This window comes from Elephantulus edwardii, unplaced genomic scaffold (genome assembly GCF_000299155.1).
Source record: "Elephantulus edwardii isolate Elephantulus edwardi_28Jun2011 unplaced genomic scaffold, EleEdw1.0 scaffold00496, whole genome shotgun sequence".
NCBI lineage: Eukaryota > Metazoa > Chordata > Mammalia > Macroscelidea > Macroscelididae > Elephantulus > Elephantulus edwardii.
Window position 1 is genome coordinate 227,450 of NW_006400246.1, and position 19,657 is coordinate 247,106.

The 19,657-nt window shown below is 47.9% G+C and overlaps 2 protein-coding genes and 1 pseudogene across 2 annotated transcripts; 1 reads left to right on the forward strand and 2 right to left on the reverse strand.

The window, feature by feature from the left end:
- Window positions 1-6,717: 6,717 nt before the first annotated feature.
- Window positions 6,718-8,157, forward strand: ZNF135 (zinc finger protein 135). The gene has a single exon (XM_006903033.1). It carries the CDS (start codon window positions 6,718-6,720, stop codon window positions 8,155-8,157), a length of 1,440 nt encoding a protein of 479 aa, XP_006903095.1.
- A 2,770-nt stretch (window positions 8,158-10,927) lies between these two features.
- On the reverse strand, window positions 10,928-11,533 carry LOC102856056 (annotated as a pseudogene).
- A 4,986-nt stretch (window positions 11,534-16,519) lies between these two features.
- ZNF329 (zinc finger protein 329) lies at window positions 16,520-19,000 on the reverse strand. The gene is given in 4 exon segments (XM_006903601.1): window positions 16,520-16,858; window positions 16,860-16,914; window positions 16,916-17,551; window positions 18,987-19,000. Coding segments are annotated over 4 exon segments (1,044 nt in total).
- Window positions 19,001-19,657: the final 657 nt, after the last annotated feature.

Genomic DNA, 19,657 nt, shown 5'->3' on the forward strand with positions numbered 1-19,657 from the left:
TTGCTGTCTGTCCGGTGAAGCCAGTGGCCTTGACAAGGAGAAGCTAAGCCCCTCCACGGGAAGCTTCGATCGGCGCTTAAACCCCGAGCCTTGCTGCCTCGCCTCCCGGAGAGGAAGGGGTGAAATGTGTAACTTGAAGCCGACGCAAGGCCCTCTGGGAGTTGTAGTTCAGTGGCCGCCTGCGCAGACCCAGATCAGGTCGCTCACAGCCCGGCCTTTGTTCTCCTGGCGGGGTAAGTGGGGTGCCCTGACTGTGCGCACGCAGACAAGGGAAGCTGAACCTAGGGGGACAAGGCGACTGGGGGACCTGGCCGGGAGCTGTACTCCACAGCACAGACCTCCCAGCCCCCGTTGTTGATTTGGGCCTGGGGTGGGTGTCCAAGGGGACTTTGGGGGGTGGAGCTGAGGGGCGGGGCCCTGTTTCAGGAAATCTCGGCCCCGGAGGGAGTGGGGGCTCCCGATCTCAGCATCAGAAAGGAGGGACCAGCTCGCTTGACCCTTTGGAGGCTGGAGCAGACCCTGCCTGCATGGCCCCTGCTTTGTAAGGACCGGAGGAGTTGGCAGACAGGAGGGTCTACATCTTCTTGCGGAGTTCTGCCTCTTGAGAGAGGAATCCTCGGACTTGGGCACTGAGACTGACCAACTCTTACTATCTATCTAGTGTATGCAAAGCATGGGCCAGGCTGCTTTGTTATTTATATAGCATGTTTTGGGTGTCAGTCCCTCCTTCTGGGCCCCCTAGTCCCAGGAGGTACTGGTATTACCTGTGCGCCCCAAAGCACCTATACAGCACACCAGGGGCACTGAGAAGACAGGAAGCCCATAACCCAGTAAGAAACTATAGTGAGGACAGCAGGGCTGGGGATGGATGGAGAAGGAGAACGGTGAGAAGCTTGTTGACCCAACCATCGGAGGAAGGCACAGAGAACACCTCCCGGCTTTGGCCAGAGTTCCTCCATACTTCTCTGGACTGTCATTTTTTTGGTAGAAGGTCCCTGATGGTGCAATAGGTAAGCACCCAGCTGCTAAGTGAAAGCTTGGCAGTTCAAACCCAGTTGGTGCTTCTGAGGATTAAAGAGCTGGAACTCCCACAGCAGCTGGCCTGATTCCACCTCATAGTGACCTCCCATCGGGTTTTAAAGCTGTAAATTTCCACAGGAGCAGACTATCCTTTCTCTAGAGCAGCTGATGGATTTGGGACAGTGATGCAGTCCGCACAATAAGGACACTTTCCCTCCTTCCTTCCTTCCTATATTTTCTATTTCCCATTCATCTTTCCTGCCCCTTCTGGCCCTCTGTCAATGGCTGATGCTACCTTTCTGATCTTGTATAGTTAGTTGTTCAAAGGATTGAGTAGGGAGCTCTGTGGGTGTGGTCTGTAAAGTTGTGGTAATGCACAGGCCACTGCTTCTCTGGTTTCTCAGACCCAGAAAGGTGAGCATTCTCCTCCCACGAAATTTACAGCCTTGGAAATAAAGACAGCTATGAGTCAGTTGTACCTCTTAAGATGGTGAGTGAAGGAGTGAGTGCCCTCCTGGTTATTTTTCATTTAAGACGCTTGTCTTTTGTTTGGCTGAAAACGAAACATGGAGGCTCAATTTCAAGCTTGAAGGGTGACTAGGGACCACAGTCTCAGAGATTCGTTTTATCAAAACAGGAAAACCGGACCTTTCTCATGATGGCTAGCTTGTTCCACAAGGTTTTCCCATTCTGTTGAGGACCTTCTACTGTGATTCCCACTCAGAGCAATCAACAGTGAAGCCAGGCACTATCAAATTCTGGCCTTGGGGTTTTGTAGAGGCTGGGATCCAATGAAATGTGTTAGTTCTTTAGATGAATTCTTGTTAATGCTTTGATTGTCTTTCCTCTTCTGGGAAGAGACCAGTAGTTGCACTTTAGAAGGAAAAGCATCCTTTACACCAGCTGGACTCATAAAAGCTGAGGCCAGGGTTTCCCCACTGATACAGCTGGTGTGAGCACTGAGCTCTGGACAGTAGAAGGTTCTCTTCGTACCCAGAGGAGTCAGCATAGACCCCACCTCCCCTTCTTACCCACAGGGACAGCACCCCACCTCTTCCCCTCCCCCACAGGGGACAGCACCTCATTCCCCCCCACCCAGGGGACTGCACTGACTCCATCCTCTCTCTCCGAGGACACCATACCCAGGAGCCAGATGTGTTCTGACAAGAAGCTGGAGGAGAAGGGAATGGTCACTGCCGTTTTCTGCCGGCACCTGAGTGAATGCACCTGGTGCTCAGCCTCCCAGAGCCCCTGCCCAGGACACACCTCAGAGCCCAGCAGGCTCGTTCCCACTCAGAACCTCTGCCCTCAATGTGGCTCTTCATCCTCTGGGGCTGTTAGAAGTACCACTGACAGTGCCTGTAACACACACAACTGTTCTTCCCATTCGCATGAACACAGTCCTAGGATTCCCATTCTTCTCAGTGCGAGCCATAGTTTGTCGTGATCCACACAGTCAAATGCCTTTGCATCATCAATCAAGCACAAGTAGACATCTCTGGTGTTCTCTGCCTTCAGCTGGGATCCATCAGACACCAGCAGTGGAGCCCCTTCTAAATCCAGTTTGAACAGCTGACAATTCTATGTACTGTTCTGTTGTTGTTGTTATGTGCCGTCGAGTCGCTTGTGACTCATAGCGACCCTATGTACAACAGCCCTAAACTCCGCTCTGTCCTGTGCCAATAGCACTATCTCTGATACACACATCCCAATTACCCCAGTCACTGAATCAATCCACCTCATAGAGGGCCTTCCCCTCCTGCGCTGTCCCTCCACCCTCCCAAGCATGATGTCCCTCTCCAAGGACCTGTCCCTCCTTGTCCAGAGTATGTCAGACGAAGCCCCAGAATCCTTGCCTCCAAGGAGCAGCCTGGTTTAACCCTCTTCAGGATGAATGTTTGTTTTCTTGGCAGTCCATGCTACATTCAATACTTTTCTCCAGCACCACAGCTCAAAGGCATCAATTCTCCTTTTATCCTCTTTGGTCATTGTCCAAATCTCTGATGCATAACAAGTTATTGCGAAGACCATGGTCTGTATCAGATGCACCCTAGTCTCCAGAGTGACACCATTGCTCTTCAGTACCCTGGAGAGGTCCCTAACAGCAGACTTTCCCATCGCAATACTCTTTTTGATTTCCTGGCTGCTGGTGCCAAGAGTGTTGACCGTGGAGCCAAGCAAACTAAAGTTGTTAACAATCTCAATCTCTTCACCATCCATCCAGATGCTGCCAATTGATCCAGTGGTGAGAATCTTTGTCTTCTTGACATTGAGCCTCAATCCATACTGAAGGCTGCCGTCCTTGACCCTCTGCAGCAAGCATTTCAGGTCCTCCTCAGTTTCAGCAAGCAGGGTTGTATCATTTGCATAACACAGATTGTTAATATGTCTAATAGCTGGTATTATCTGCCATTCTACTGATCTATTCTGAAACTCTGTTCTCGTAGACCTCTTTTGGGTCATCTTGGGGTTTCTTGTCTCTGGATGGTACCCACAGCATTTCTGTGCTGTAGAAATAGAAGCAAATCCTTGACCCTAATGAATGACAAATCCCTTTTTCCATTCATTAGTTAGAAGTTCTTTAAAATATATATGCTGGTTGAATTCTTTAGAGGATTGTAATACCCAAGGTTTTTCAGCTGGAGTTTCTCCTTTTTCATTAGGATTTAAAAAATTTAAATAAGGCTTTTTGTAAAGTAGTTCAAGGAGATATTCGTCCTATCTCATCTTCCCCTTTTCGTTTTTTCAACATAGTTTGTAAAGTCAAATTAGCCCTTTCTATTATAGCTTGTCCTTGGGGGTTATATGGAATACCAGTAATATGATTAATATTCCATTTTGTTGTGAAATTTTTGTGTTTTCTTAGAATTATAAGCAGGAGCATTATCAGTTTTAGTACTTGATGGAAGACCCATCACATTAAAAGTTTCAATTAAATTTTGAGTTACATACTCTGATTTTTCTCCTGACAAAGCAGTGGCCCATTGAGATCCTGAAAAAGTATCAATAGTATGGTGAACATACTGTAATTTCCCAAATGATGGAATATGAGTAACATCCATTTGCCACAACACATTTTGTCTGTCACCTTTAGGATTAACTCCTTTTTTGTAAGATGGTACATTAATGGAACCACATTTAGAACTGCATATAATTTCTTGAGCTTTTTGCTGTGTAATTCCAAATTTTTTCATCATTCCATTAACATTTAAATGGGTATGGAGATGAAAATCTTCACTAACTTTAACATTTCCTACTACTAATTGATCTATTTTGTCATTTAATTGGGACATTGGTCCTGGAGGCCAGAATGAGCTCAAATATGAGTGATATATAGAGGAGATTCTTGTTGACAAGTTAAAACTTGTAACATAGTTAATAACATACTAATATTAGTATCTTGAGAAGAAATATATATTGTTTCTATATTTCTAATGGTAAACTCAGCGTGTTATGAATCAGTAACTATATTCAAAGGAAAATTTTTATTTACAGTAACATAATAGCATATAATTCAGTCTGTTAAATAGAAATCAAATTAATTTTAACTACTTTATTATCTTTACCATTAGGATAAACTGCATAACCCATCTTATTTGCATCTGTATAATAAGTATCTGCTTGCAAAGGTGAAGTTTTTACTTTAGTTTGTAGGATCCAATTAGTCCATTTACCTGCTTTTCTTTTTATTACAAACACTGGAGAGTTCTAAGGACTTGTGGTTTAATATGACCTGCTAAATACTGTTCTTGAAATAATTGTTCCAAAACCTCTAATTTCTCTCAAGTTAGGGGCCACTGTTCCACCCAAATTGGTTTTTTTCTGTTAACCAGGTTAAGCAGAAAGCATAATGAGAAGTAGTGGCCCTCATTATAAATTTGGGTATCCTAATCCTCTTTTTAAATTTTTTTTATTATTATTAATTTTAATGAAAATTTACAAAGACTTTGGATTTCCATTCATTCATTGTTGCACTTCTCTCCCTGCCCACCCCTCCCTCCTCCCAATTCACTCTTCTCTTTGAAAAGTAAAGTTCCCCCATTGTTTTACAATCCCTCCCCCCAGGTCCACTCCACTATGCAGCCTTCGCTCTGGACTCCTGTCATAACAATAATACCTCATCACAGATCCGTTTTTAACAGTTCTCTCCCTCCTCTGTTTCAATGCAGTATACATTATTGAACCCATCTTTCTCAGTCTCCCCCCAACCCCGAGGTCAGTCCAGTTTTACAACAGTGGCACTATGCAGTATTTGTCCTTTTGTGACTGAGATACTTCACTCAGCATAATGTCCTCCAGGGTCTCCCATTTTGAATAATATTGCATGAGTTCCTTGTTTTTCAATGCAGTGTAGTATTCCATTGTGTGGATATACCACAGCTTCTCTATCCATTCATTTGTTGATGGGCACTTAGGTTGTTTCCAACTTCTTGCTATTATGAACAAAGCCACGATAAACAAGGGTGTGTATATATCTGCTTGGATGTCATTTATGGTGTCTTTGGGATATATTCCCAGTAGTGGAATTGCTGGGTCAAATGGTATCTCTATTTGCAACTTTTTGAGAAAGCATCATACCACCTTCCACAGTGCTTGCACCAGAAGCTAAGCTCTTTCTTATGCTTGACTCAGGAGGGAAGGGGTAGCAAATACAATCCAAGAATTGTGTTAATGCTTAAGGTCTTTCTTGGTGCTTAACCCCTGTGAATGCCTAAGGTCTGCCTTGGTGCCTCGGGGAATTCCAGCTTGTATCTGTGTCTCCCTCATATCCTGATAGTAGCATTTAGTTTATCATTAATACTTAGTTTGAAATTTGTGTTCCCACAAAGTGAAAAAAGACCATGGCCTAAATCAGGCGCACCTTAACCTTCAAGATTGGAGAAGTCTCTTGACAGCAGACTTTCTCCACTCAAAAACATCTTTTGATCTCCTGACTGCTGATAGTAAGGGTGTTGATTGTGGACTCAAGTAAAATGAAATTCTTGATAATTTCAAGCTTTCCTCCATCTGTCCACATTTCATATCTTGGGGAACACACCTCATCATGTATTATCAAACCCATTGCTAGCAGGTCGGTTCCAGCTCACAGCCACTCTGTAGGATGGTACCCCTAGTTTCCAAGGCTGTGAATCTTGACGGATGCAGACAGCCACACCTTTCTGCTCAGGAGCCACTGGTGGATTCGATCCACTGACCTTTCAGTTAGCAACCCCAGTCGTGACTGTGTCACATCACCAGCGATCCCTCTCACATCACGAGTGGTGTCACAGGCCCCCTCACGGGTCACGGTGGTGTCACAGGCCCCCTCACGGGTCACAGTGATGCCCAGTTCTGAGCAGACGGCGAGTGGGTTTTAGTTTTGATGGATGCCCTGTTAGCTGGAACTGGCCCAGTGGCAGTGAGTCCCCTGTTCCTTTCCTGGTTTGCAAAGCCAGGGTTTAAAGTAGTCACAGCCACTGGTGCCTTGTACGTTTCAAATTGACTCATTTTCTTCATCCTCCCCTGAAAACAGTGCCACCACACAGGCCTGAAGAACAATTCCTTTTTCTTCTTTGCAGGTTTGGAAACTAGACCCGTCAGCTCCAGGGCAGGCCATCCTGGCAGGTCCCCTCCTGTGGGCGGTGGGTGGTCCTCCCCAGGGACGCCTGGCTGGGGCAGCAGCTCGGGAATGGGGCTGAGAAAATCCTGAGTCGGCGGATGACTCCAGAAAGACAAGACTCCCGTTTGTGGGGAGCTCAAGAAAAGAGAGAGAAAGCAGACGCAGAGGCTCCCCAGAAAACCTATGCATGCCCCAAGCCCTGTGCATGTCAGGACTGTGGGAGGGCCTTTGGTCACAGCTCAGCACTCAGCGACCACCACCGGACGCACACCGGAGAGAGGCCCTACGGGTGTGGGGAGTGTGGGAAGAGCTTCCTCAGCAGCTCGGCACTGACCAAGCACCAGCGCATCCACACAGGCGAGAAGCCCTACCCGTGCCCGCAGTGCGGCAGGACCTTCACGCAGATGGCCCCGCTGGTCCAGCACCAGCGCACGCACACAGGTGAGAAGCCCTACACCTGTGCCGAGTGCGGGAAAGCCTTCAGCTTCAGGTCCTCCTTTAGCCAGCACCAGCGCATGCACACAGGGGAGAAGCCATACGTATGCGGGGCCTGCGGGAAGGCCTTCCGCCAGAGCGTCCACCTGACGCAGCACCTGCGCGTGCACACCGGAGAGAAGCCCTACGCGTGCACCGAGTGCGGCAAGGCCTTCACGCACCGCTCGACCCTGACCAAGCACCAGCGCATCCACACGGGCGAGAAGCCCTACGTGTGCCACGCCTGTGGCAAGGCCTTCACGCAGATCACGCCGCTGGTCCACCACCAGCGCACGCACACCGGCGAGAAGCCCTATGAGTGCGGCGAGTGTGGCAAGGCCTTCAGCCAGAGCACACTCCTCACGGAGCACCGCCGGATCCACACGGGCGAGAAGCCCTACGGCTGCCACGAGTGCGGCAAGACCTTCACCCACAGCTCGTCGCTCAGTCAGCACGAGCGCACGCACACGGGCGAGAAGCCCTACGAGTGCAAGGACTGTGGCAAGGCCTTCCGCCAGAGCACACACCTCACGCAGCACCTGCGCGGGCACACCGGCGAGAAGCCCTACCGCTGCGGCGACTGCGGCAAGGCCTTCAGCCGCAGCTCGTCCCTCTCCAAGCACCAGCGCATCCACACGGACGAGAAGCCCTACGTGTGCCACGCCTGCGGCCGCGCCTTCAGCCAGCTCGCGCCCCTCGTGCAGCACCAGTGCGTCCACACCGGCGAGAAGCCCTACGAGTGCGGCGAGTGCGGCTGCGCCTTCAGCCAGAGCTCCCTGCTCATAGAGCACCAGAGGATCCACACCAAGGAGAAGCCCTACAGCTGTCACGAGTGCGGCAAATCCTTCAGCCACAGCTCGTCGCTCAGCCAGCACAAGCGCACGCACACGGGCGAGAAGCCCTACGAGTGCAAGGACTGTGGCAAGGCCTTCCGCCAGAGCACGCACCTCACGCAGCACCACAGGATCCACACAGGGGAGAGGCCGTACAAGTGCCAGGAGTGCGGGCGGGCCTTCACGCACAGCTCCTCGCTCACCAAACACCAGAGGACCCACACTGGGTAGACCCACCCTGCCGGGCTTGGCGGTGTGGGAGCTCCTGCTGGCTTGGCCCGGTCACAGTGGGGTCCTTCAGGCCCAGGCTTTCCCCCACTCCGTCCTAGGCACTCTCCCAGAGTTCACACAAATGGGGGTGCCAAGCCCTGGGGACCCCATCCCCAACATCACATCATGAAACAGGGAAATCAGAGAAGGAAGAGAACCTTCAACTGTGGGGTTCCCACCAACACAACAGTGGGTCTGTGTGGTGGGAACTTCTGTCCAACCATTCACCATATTCCAAGCCAGAGATTCCAGAGTGGTCAGAAGCCGGGTGAATGGCTTTCAAGCCCAGATAAAGCAATTTATCATCACTGCCCATGGTGTGCTACAGGTGTGGAAAGTACAGGTTGGGAGTATGTGTTCAGCAACCAAGAGTGACATCTGTATGGAATCAGGCTGGATGCTCCTCTGTCACAAGGCAGAACTTTCTGATTTGTGTGTGGTTCATGCGCATACATGGCAACCAGTCTCACAGGTCTGACTTCCACGTATCAGTGTACTGTAAACAGATCTGGGGTTAGTTACTACATTGTTTGGCAGTTACTTCATCTTTATATGCAACATTCTTGAAAATGTTTTCTATGAAAAGACTTTAAATGGGGAGCCACTGCCAATCAGATGTCAGATTGTGGGATGGATTTTGCTACTCTGTGCCATGAATTTCCACGGGATGTGTGGGCACTTGAAACACAGGAAAAGGAAGACTTTTCCTTTTTTAAGGTACCATATCATGAGCAGTAACACCTTCATGTTGGAACTTTTTGCTTTCCACGATTTATCTGTTTGTGCATTCTTTTTCATGCCCATTTTTCCCCCTTAAAATTTTTTTCTTCAGTTAGTTATCCTTTGTTTAGTAAGGTTTTGTTTTTACGCAGCTTAACTTTGAGGCATAACGTGCATTTAATGAAACTAGAATCCATACACAGATATTCATGTATATACATATATGCCGTTACCTACAGAATCAACCCACTATTCCTCCCCTCATCCCTGCTAATCATGACATTTAAATGCTAACATACCACTCACATTAGAATCCAGTTAAACCACATTGGCTGTTTTTTATCAACTATAATTTTTAATTAGGTCCATTTTCTGGTGGCCTAGTGGCAATCACCGCAACCCTGAAGGCACATGGTTCAAGGCCACCAGCAGCTCTGAGAGAGAAGAAAGGGCAGTCGAAAACCCACCAGAGGGTCAGCTGTGGGCCGGTTCTTACTCTACTGCACACAAGAAGTCAAAATACTAAGATTTAAGTTTCATTGAACTTGAGAGATTTCTCTCTGGGGTACCATGTTAGACACAGTCTTTGAATCCTGTTCCTAGGGGATGCTTTTGGAATGCCTCCTTTTTGAGAGGTGCATTTCAAAGTCATTTAAATGTTACTTAAGAAAACTGGTAAATCATAACTACTACTGTTCAATTGCCACATTGGTAATTTTCACTATATTAGTCACTTTTGACAAAGCAAGACAAAATGGGTAAAGTTAATATGCTTTCCATGTATATCCTAAATACTACATTTTTAACATGTAATTAATATAAAAATTATCAAGACATTTTGCATCCTTACTGTGTCTGTCTCCATATCCAGTGGTATTTACACTCACGACTCATTTCCACATGTTGCAGCACATTTAAGTGCTCCTTGGTCACACAGGTGAAAGACACTTCCTTTATAGAAATAACCCATATATTCACTGCCCACCCACCCGAAGCACATGTGACTTGTCTGCTCTTTCCCTGCTACCTACCCAGTCCTTGCATACCCAGCTACCTGGGTATTGTCTTCCCCAACTTCAAACTGACATCATTAATCCTCAATAACTTGGAGAGATCCCTGGTGTGAAGACTGATTTACTATTATAGTTACAAACGAAATTGGCAGTTTGTTGTGTTTGAGGAGAACACTGTTCTAATTGGTACAGCACTTGTCTGTCAGTTTGCTGTATGGAAATAACTTGTGGGTTGCTGTGATATGGAAAGCTGTGCCACTGGTGTGTCAAATGCCATAAGAGTTATTCATGGTGGACAGGTTTAAATAGAGCTCCCAGATTAAGACAGACAGACTAGGAAGCAGGACTGGACATCCACTTCTTCAAAACAGGCCTTTGGAAACCCTACAAACAGAGGACTGTGGATAGTTACAGTAGTGTTTCAGATCTGGGTTGTGGCAATAGTTGTACAACTCTGTGAACATGCTAAAACTTACTGAATTGTAAACTTTGAAAAAAATCATGGATTTTAAGAAGAGTTTAATTCATTTTACTGGAAACCGCCTTGAAATGCTTTAGCTACTCTAAGCCTTGGCTCATCCATTCATGGATGTATTTGCTTCTCCAGATACTTGGCTACTTAAACTCTCAATCTGTGTATTTCCTGGAGTCTTGGTGCTGCTCTAGTAGATGTGATTTTAAAAAAGGCTTATCCATTAGATGCTCTGCTGGAGGAGCGGTACTCTCTTGTGCCAGACAGATTTGATTCAACGACACACAATGACGATGAGAACAACAACAAAGGCTTAAAAAGAAAACCAATAACGGCTTGGCAAAGGCAGCCTCACGTTTTCATCCCTCCACTTTCCAGTGTTGCTACGTCCCCAAGACTTCCTGGAGGGACTCCGTGCATTGCCTGGTGGTGGCGAGTCTCTCCACCCTGAACCTCACCCTCTCTGGGTCCTTCTCTGAATTCTCTCTTATCTCACTGGTCAGCTCCTTTTCACTTGTTTTTAAAGTTATTTTGACTTTATTTGATGATGTATTGATTCTCGAGCTGTCAGTTTTTGTTTCTTCAGTTTCTTCCGGGAGGTGTTTTTCTTCTGGGCCGCCTCCTCTTCTGGTTTAGGAACAATCTGTTCCTTTTCAGTAAGGATCATCTCAATATGGCAGGGAGAAGCTCACGTAGGGGTTAATCCGACCATAAGCTGTGTAGTGTGGTGACACATCTTGGGAGCTTTGTTCACCTGGATATGCTCAATGACCAGATGGATGTGCTCAATGACTAGAGAATCAACATCTAAACCCTTAAGTTCAGCATTACTTTCAGCGTTTTTAAGCATATGCAGCAAAACCTCAGCACTCTTTTTGGGCCACTGACTGTGTCCAACCCCACTGCTTGGCCTGGGCACACCTACCAACTCCACCATTGTAACATTGGAACGGCACACACTGCTTTTATAAAGTGACACCTTTCAAATATTTGTTAGCTTTCCAGATATGCATAGCCTTGATGGCCTCGGCAAGTTTCCTGGGCGTCCTTAAAATGGACCTAGAGATTTATTTGAGCCTCTTGATTTGCATGATTTTGTGGGATTTTCCAGGTCAAGTGAGTAGCGAACCATTCTGAGAGATCACCTGAGGCCGCTCATGGAAAAAGTCCTCATTTTTGTGCACCTGTGCTGCTCAGGTGTCCAGTCTTCTCAGTGCACCTGACGCGCCTGGGCCCTGCAGGGCTGTGGGTGAGCAGTGCCCAGTCCTACCAGACGCCCCCCGACACCTTTCCTCCCTCATACATCAGCACATTCTGCTCTGTGTCCACACTCCTCTTCCCTCCTCCAGGTCTCCACGCTCTTTCCTCATTGTGATTCACACTGAGGTTTCCACGACTGATCAAACCTCATCGTCCTCAAGCTCATCAGCTCCAAGAGGCCAGATATGTCTGCAGTGTTCACCAGTAATACTGCGAACTGAAAAGGAGTCTTCTTCATATGAAGAATCTAAACAACTGGAGCTAGAAGAGGGTTAGTATTTATTCAAAACAGGAATCTTACTGAGAAAGTTTCCTCAGGCATCTTGGTGATGTCACAGTTAAGCTTGGTTTCTAACCCACTCTGTAGGAGAAAACCCCTCTTGTTGAACTGCTCCTCAAAAGATCACAGTCCAGACAATCCTATAAATGATTCTGCTCCATCTATTCTGTTCAGCATGGGGTCAATGAGGACCGACCTGAAAGCACACAGCAGCAAGGATCTTCACAGGAGCAGAGCAGCAGGTCCTTCTGCTGGGGGGCTGTTGGGGTGGCCTGAAGCATGGTCCTGCTGTGAGCTACTCCATGAGGCCCTTCTAGTCTTTGCAGCATCTACCAGGACCGAATGGGACTATGCACAGGAGGTGCTTGTGGCCCCCCAAAGGGATGAGGCAACTTGTTATCAACACAGATCCTGTTCATGGCACTCTCGTGGGGGTCAGCTATACAAATAATGTGCTGGGACACAGGCTGAAAAGGAGCCAACCCAGAGGCAAGAATTGGACCTGGCTTGAGGAGTGGCATCCACTTCCATAATAGCTTGCCTCCGGAAACCTTGTGAACCCGGAGAGAGGATGAAAGGCACCCAAACGTCGAGAACTCTCCTTCATAGGGTCGCTATGAGTTGCCTGCAACTCGACGGCACTTAACAACCACCACCAAGAAGGGATGGGAGCTGAGAGTTTCTTTTCTTTCAAAGGAATAGACAAAAAATTGGCACATCTCACTGTCCACACCATTAACAGCCTGGGACAGGTAAATAGCTCTCCGCTGGAGGGGTGTTCTGTCTAGGAGCAACTCCAGTCTCTACTCACTACGTGCCAGGTACATACCTCTCCATCCCCAGTCACATCAACCCACAAGTGTGTCCCCGGGAGGCAAAGTTTCTCCCTGTGGAGAGCCACACATCTACTGCAGAATGGACACACGTGAAAACAGAGTATGATGATGTTCTGGTGGTGCCTGGTCTGTGCTAAGTCATAGTGAGTCTACAAACAACGGAACAGAGCAGAACACCACTCAGCCCCGTGCTGTCCTCACCACCACATTGGAGCCCACTGCTCCAGTCATTCCATCAGTCTGACCGTCTTCCCTCAGCTGACACTCTACCAGAAAACCAGCCCCTGTTGATCACACGTTCAAAGCAGAAGAGATCAAGCCTAGCCAACCTCACTTCTAAGGAGCACTCTGGCTGTATTTCCAGGTCAGACCTGTTTGTTTGCTCTTCTGGCAATCCATGGTGTATTTTCTATTTTTCTGCCAAAATCAATAGTGAAATGCATCTGTATCAGTGTTTTATTAGTGGTAGGAATAAAACTAATAGAAACAGCATCACAAAGGAATCTGACAGCTGTAGTGCTGCTCAGCAGTCTGTGACCCCATTTTAATAAACTCTGAAAGCCTGCAAAATCACTGCACTTTAAGTCAAGGTGTGATACAAAATGACAGGATGCTGGGAGTGGGTTGTGCTCTTGGGGACGCCCAGATGGGAATGTGTCATTGAGTACTCTTTGGTATGTGGTTTACACATGCCCACATTTTGGTCATCTTTTGAAGACACATGTCCAGGATTCCTCCCATCACAGCTGTCATCTTTCCCGGCCATCAGGGTCCCTGTAGGACAGTGGTGTTACCATCAACACTCCTGATTAGCCTTCCACCCACGTGTTCCTCTGCAATAACTGGGGTGAGACTTCTCATTCACCCCAAACCAACAACCTCACTCACCGTAGTGCCTTGACTTGTCTTCTTTAAATGGTCTGCTGTCCTTTTACCTGTAGGGATTCTGTCTAGAGAGGCACTAGGGTGCGACTACACACAGAAAACAGGTGCATCCTTTTTTTTCAGTATATTTATTCTTTTTATGTGTGTACCGTCAAATTGGATCTGACTGGTACAGAAGGCGATTGTTCCTCCTTCTTCAGCAGAGCATCTGGTGGATTTGAACCATGCAGTTTCCTATCACTAGGCCACCAGAGCTCACCGTGCATCCTTTTAAATTCCTGAATTACCAGGTAAAAGTCCAATCCAGAGTCCTCTCTAAGCTGTGGAAGACAGGGAGAAGCACCTGGTGAAGAAATCGGGACAAGGACAGGTGAATATGAGACTGGGGTGTGAAAGATGAGCCTGCACTATAAGGAGTGCCCACCGAGAATCCCACTGCTGACAAGTCAACCGTGACTTGCAGAGGCCTTCCATCCTGCTCCCAAGGCTGGACATCTTCACGGGAGACCACCCATCCTTCTCCTCCGGAGTGGCAGGTGGACACAAGCCACTGACTTCTCAGGCCAACACGTCACCACGTGGTCCCCAGGTCCCTTCACAGGACCAGCTTAAGGTAGAGGATACAAGCAGGGACTGCTGACCTGGCCGGAGGTCTTGTCTCCACGCTGGCGTCCTTCCTAACGTTTGCCCCTTCACTTTTGTCTTCTCCCCTTTCTTCTTTCTCCTCAACCTCCGCCAAGCATGCAAATCTAAGGGCTGTCAAGGTCGTATGTGTTACTTGGGAAGAGTTCACATGCCAAACACTGGAAGTGTGTAGCCCAGTGTCATGTCTTTCCAAGACTGGTGCCCCTTGGCAATGCTTTTCCAAGGTAGACTTGGAACTCATCTCCAAAGGTTTTTCTTCTCCACTTCTGAGAATCTTGTGAAAAGACCAACCTCATAGAAAGAGGCAGGGAAAGCCTGTGCGCACGGACCTAAATCAACCAACAGCCACAAAAGCTCTGCCTGCACATACTCTGGGCATGCTGAAGGAGGGACCAGTCCTTGGAGAGGGACATCATGCTTGGAAGGGTGGAGGGACAGCGCAGGAGGGGAAGACCCTGGAGGAGATGGACGGACTCCATGACTAGGGTGATGGGGGTAGGTGTGTCGGAGACAATGAGGTTGGCTCAGGATAGAGCAGGGTTCACAGCTGTTGTACAGAGAGGGTCACTAAGAGTTGTAAGCCACTCAACGGCACATAACAGCAAAACACCACCACCTCATCCGACAACTACAGGAACTCAGCGTGCCACGGGCAGGTTAGATGCAGGCCACCCTGGTAGCTTCTCTTCTGGGCCTGACAGCTTCTTTCTGGCAGGAAGGCCACCGACATGGAGATAAGACGCCTAAGCAGTTTCCAGCTCATATAACTCACAGCGGTATTGAGTCTACCTCTACAGAAGCCTGAGAAAACAGGCAATGTGGGGCACAGGAGAGTTCCAAGGGGAGCCAGCAGAGAGGCTTTGGGCTATCAACAGCCTGGCCAGCTCTTGCATGGCCAGCAGTGCACTGCTTCAGTGGGGACGTCCTCCGGTCATCTCAGCACTCCTGTTGCCCACCCTCTAAGACTACCCTCTCCTCGCCAATAACACCCCTGGTTCATTCAAGTCCCAACTAAGTGATTCTCATGCCTGAACCATCAGATGCTTTGATTCCATCTTTATGACCCCATCTATACTGGCAGTCACCCTGTGGCCCTAATCTAGCCCGACTGGTCAAGGAAACCCAAAGAAATGCAAATGTCACATCCTTTTGGCTGTACTTTATTAGAAAATGATCATCAAACAATGTACAATGTGTGATACAGTGGGAAAAACCATAGACAATCCAGCTGCCTAACAAAATCATGTTTCCATCACCTACTGCCAGCAGGTCCATATACGCACTTATTTTACGTCGTTGTAATGAAAATGACATGTCTGCTTTACGTCTGCTTTTTGTTGCCTGCCTTGCTAAAAGTAAAGCCAATATACCAACTATAAAAGTTGTATGAAATTATAGTTCGGAGTGGTCACAGGCATAAAATGACAAGTATCCTCAATGAGGAATAACAGGGGATGACATAAATGTAACTTGTATTTCCGTTTCAACAACTAAAGCAAGGCCTTCTCTTTTTGACAGCCCCCTTTCCTGTGTTAGTAGAAGCCTGCTTCTTTCCTTAAAAAGAAGTTACCTAACCAGACATTCACAAGTAACTTCCTCATCCAGCTACCCTCTAAAATGACCCCTCAGCACTTGGGCAGCATGAAAGGTCAGCCTGCATCTTGTCTAGAAATGCACTGATTCTGTGGATGTTGGGATGGAGCCCTGTATTGGCTCTCTCCTCCGTGTGCCTTTACGGACACAGAAAGGACATCACAATCTTGCCAGAAACCTCTCTGACCACTCTTAGTAGATTTAACTAAAGCAGGAGTTTGCTACGTACAGTAAGGTGGCAAGTCCCCACAAGGGTTCTTCCTCCTGGTAACTGCGAGTTCTCTCCACTTTTAAGCCCTCTGATGCAGAAGTGGGCAGGCGTGTCTGGAGACATCTCTTCCTAACATGCACAGGTTCTACTCTTGGGGATGTGAGGTCACATGTGCCACAGGCTGAATCACCCCTGAAGCCCTTTTCCTTCTTGATTACCATCTTACATTCCCTCCAGACCTCTTCAATTACAGATTTAAAAACATGGCTAAGAAAGGTTTTCTGTTCACCCATTCAACTGTGTTTCTTTTCCCCTGACCAGGAGCAAGTCACACCTGAAGCCGTGCCTTTCCCTCATGGTATCTGACCGAGTCTGGAGAGCAGGGGCCCATGTCGGTCGTGTTTCGGCTCATTTCCCTCCAGGGTGTATGCGCTGATAACGGAGGAGAGCGGAGTACCTCCTGAACACCCTCCCGCACTGTGGACACCGGCTGGGCGTCTCCCTGCGGTGCAGTTTCTGGTGCACTGCCAAGTGAGAGTTCTGCTTGAAAGATTTCCCGCATTCTGGACACTGGTACGGGGTCTCCTTCGTGTGGACCCGCTGGTGCTTGGTCAGGCAGGAACTGTCCCTGAAAGCTTTGCCGCACTGACTACACTCGTAGGGCTTCTCGCCAGTATGAGTCCTCTGGTGCCCGATAAGGCCAGCAATGTTCCGGAAAAGCTTCTGGCACTGGTTACAGCCATAGGGGCTTCTCGCCCGTGTGAATCCTCTGGTGCCTGATGAGGTACGCGCTCTCGATGAACGTCTCCACACTCTTGACACTCGTACGGCTTCTCCCCAGAATGGATCTTCTGGTGCACGGTGAGATGAGAGTTGCGGCTGAAAGCCTTCCCGCACTCTGCACATTCAAAAGGCTTCTCTCCCGTGTGAGTCCTCTCATGCTGGGTGAGGAAGGAGCCGTGGCGGAAGGCCTTGCCGCACCTGCTGCACTCGTAGGGCTTCTCGCCCGTGTGGATTCTCAGATGCACCGTGAGGTGAGAGATGTCCGTGAAGGGCTTCCCACACTCGTTACAGCGATACGGCTTCTCCCCTGTGTGAGTTCTTTGATGTAAGACAAGCGATGAATTTCGATTGAAGGTTTTTCCACAGTCTACACACTCGTAGGGTTTCTCTCCGGTGTGAATCCTCTGGTGCTGTGTCAGAGCTGAGCCATCGCTGAAGGCCTTCCCACACTTACTGCAGCTGTAGGGCTTCTCCCCGGTGTGGATCCTCTGATGCACAATCAGGTTGTAGTTCTTGGAGAAAGACTTTCCACATTCGTTGCAAGTGTAAGGCTTCTCTCCAGTGTGAGTTCGGTGATGCAAAACAAGAGAAGAGTTCCGTTTGAAGCATTTGCCACATTCGGAACATTTATATGGTTTCTCACCAGGGTGACTGCTTCTATTTTCATTAAGAGATGAACTCAGAGCAAAGATGTCCCCAAAGTCCTTACCTGCATAGAATTTCCTGCCTCTTTTAATTATTTTATGCTCACCAAGGGAGATGAAACGGTTGAGAGACGGAACACTTTCAGGATATTTATAGGGTTTCTCTCTCGTTTGGTTTCTTCCACACTGATTCTTGTCAATGGACTGACTGAAAGCTTTTACACAGCTGTCACTTTCACCCACTCTCTGAGACGCACAGGCTGGGCTACAAGCCAAACTGGCTGCATCGGAGCTGTGTACACGGAACCCATCCTCTGTGAGAATTCTCTGAGATGCTGGGAGGTCCGAACCTGTGCCCATGTGTGCCCTGAATCCAGGATATTCACAAAGGGCTTCTTGAACTCCTGGCTTATCTGGAGGTAAAGCCATTTGGTTCAGACGTCCCTTTTTGGTTCTAACAGCCCCAGATGTCACCTAAGGAAAAGTCACCGGGATCCTCCTTTGTAAATCCTTCCATTTCCACATTAGTTGTTTGTTCGTCCTCAGCAACATTCTGAGCTGTCATTTCCAGGCTCGTAGTCCAGGCTGGAAAAAAAGAAGGGGGGGGGGGGAGAAAAGACTTAAATAAATAGATTCCTTGAAGAGGGATGGAAAATGATGATGGGATCAGGCAGGTGGGTTTGTGTTTTCACTTCCCTGTCCCAAATTCAGATTTGCACAATGGAGAAGTGGGAGGAGGGAATAAAAAGTGAATGCACAAGATCTCTGTGTATTTCCTGCTAAGAACTGAGAATCGTCCGGCAGAAGTACTGGTCCAGAACAGGGAGCCAGAGAACAAGCAGGAGGCACAGTATTAGGAGAAAGAACCAGTAGCGGGTCACGGCGCCGTGGGAAGCCCAAGGCCAGGCACCACCCCCACACTAGAACTCCATCTCTGCACTCCTGGTCCTCCTCCCCCGCCCACTGGCCATGTCCACAGCCATCGGGCCACTTTTTAGAGCCACAGTATCACAGCGTGTCAGTTTCAGGCTGTGACAGTGCTGAACACAGCCTCACCCCCACTGTGAGGTCACTGTGTGAGGAAGGCTAACAGCAAACAAGTCTGGATATCATGTTACAGAGTCCGGACAGTGCTGCTCACGGAAGAGCCCAGGGACAGTCCAACCAGAAGCCTACACGCTCGATGTCGAAAAGGCACATCCGTGACCTGCCCCCCAGGTCTCCCAAGGGAGTCTGCACTTAGCATACTGATGAACTCTGGGCTGGGAAATGCTAGCATTCTCCTGGGACATGGTGGTGTGAAAACAGCCACTTGTAGGAGGTAATCCTGAAAGATACTCTAAAATCAAACAAAAACGACAGTATCGAAGTGAAGAGCATAACTGAGTGAGCTAGTGCACATGTGTAGATGAAGACTCTCCCATTTATAACTGTCCATCCTCACTGACCGTATCAAGGACATGCCGGCAAGCCCAAGGTCTCCACATGATGTCCTGTTGAGCCTGATAAGTGAGTCTAGAATGCACCTGGCTAAGTGAACATTTGAGCCGCAGCAATTCTGAAGACCCGGCAGGGCACCTATCCCGCATAAGGCACAGTGTAAGGTGACAATAACATAAAACGCAGTCCTAAGAGTCTTAAAAAAAGGGAAGGGAATAAATATATGTTAAAAGTGGTATTAAGATTTCTATCAAAATCATACACTTCTCAATAGCTGGTGTCAAGACCATTGGTTGTAAATAAGATTGGGCCCTCACCTCAGAAAGTTTATTTGGAGAATCAGTTGCATAACCAAACCACAAAAACTTGGTCATAAAATAAAAATTCAGATTATAGAGAATAGCTTCATGTGTGAGGGAGACCTTGATCCACAAGACTTAGCATGCAAAATTATAAAAAAAAACAAATGAATATACTTGATATACACATTAAATAGTCCCACACATTAGAAGACACAGTCAAAATCCAAGGAGCAGAAGGAGAGTAAATATTTTAACCGTTAAACAAGCTCTTAGTGCCTGGGATCTATAAAGAATTCCTACAGAAGAGAACAGACATGTACACATATGAAGAGAAGAGGATGGGAAGAGAGACAAACAAAGGACAGAAAAGACAATTC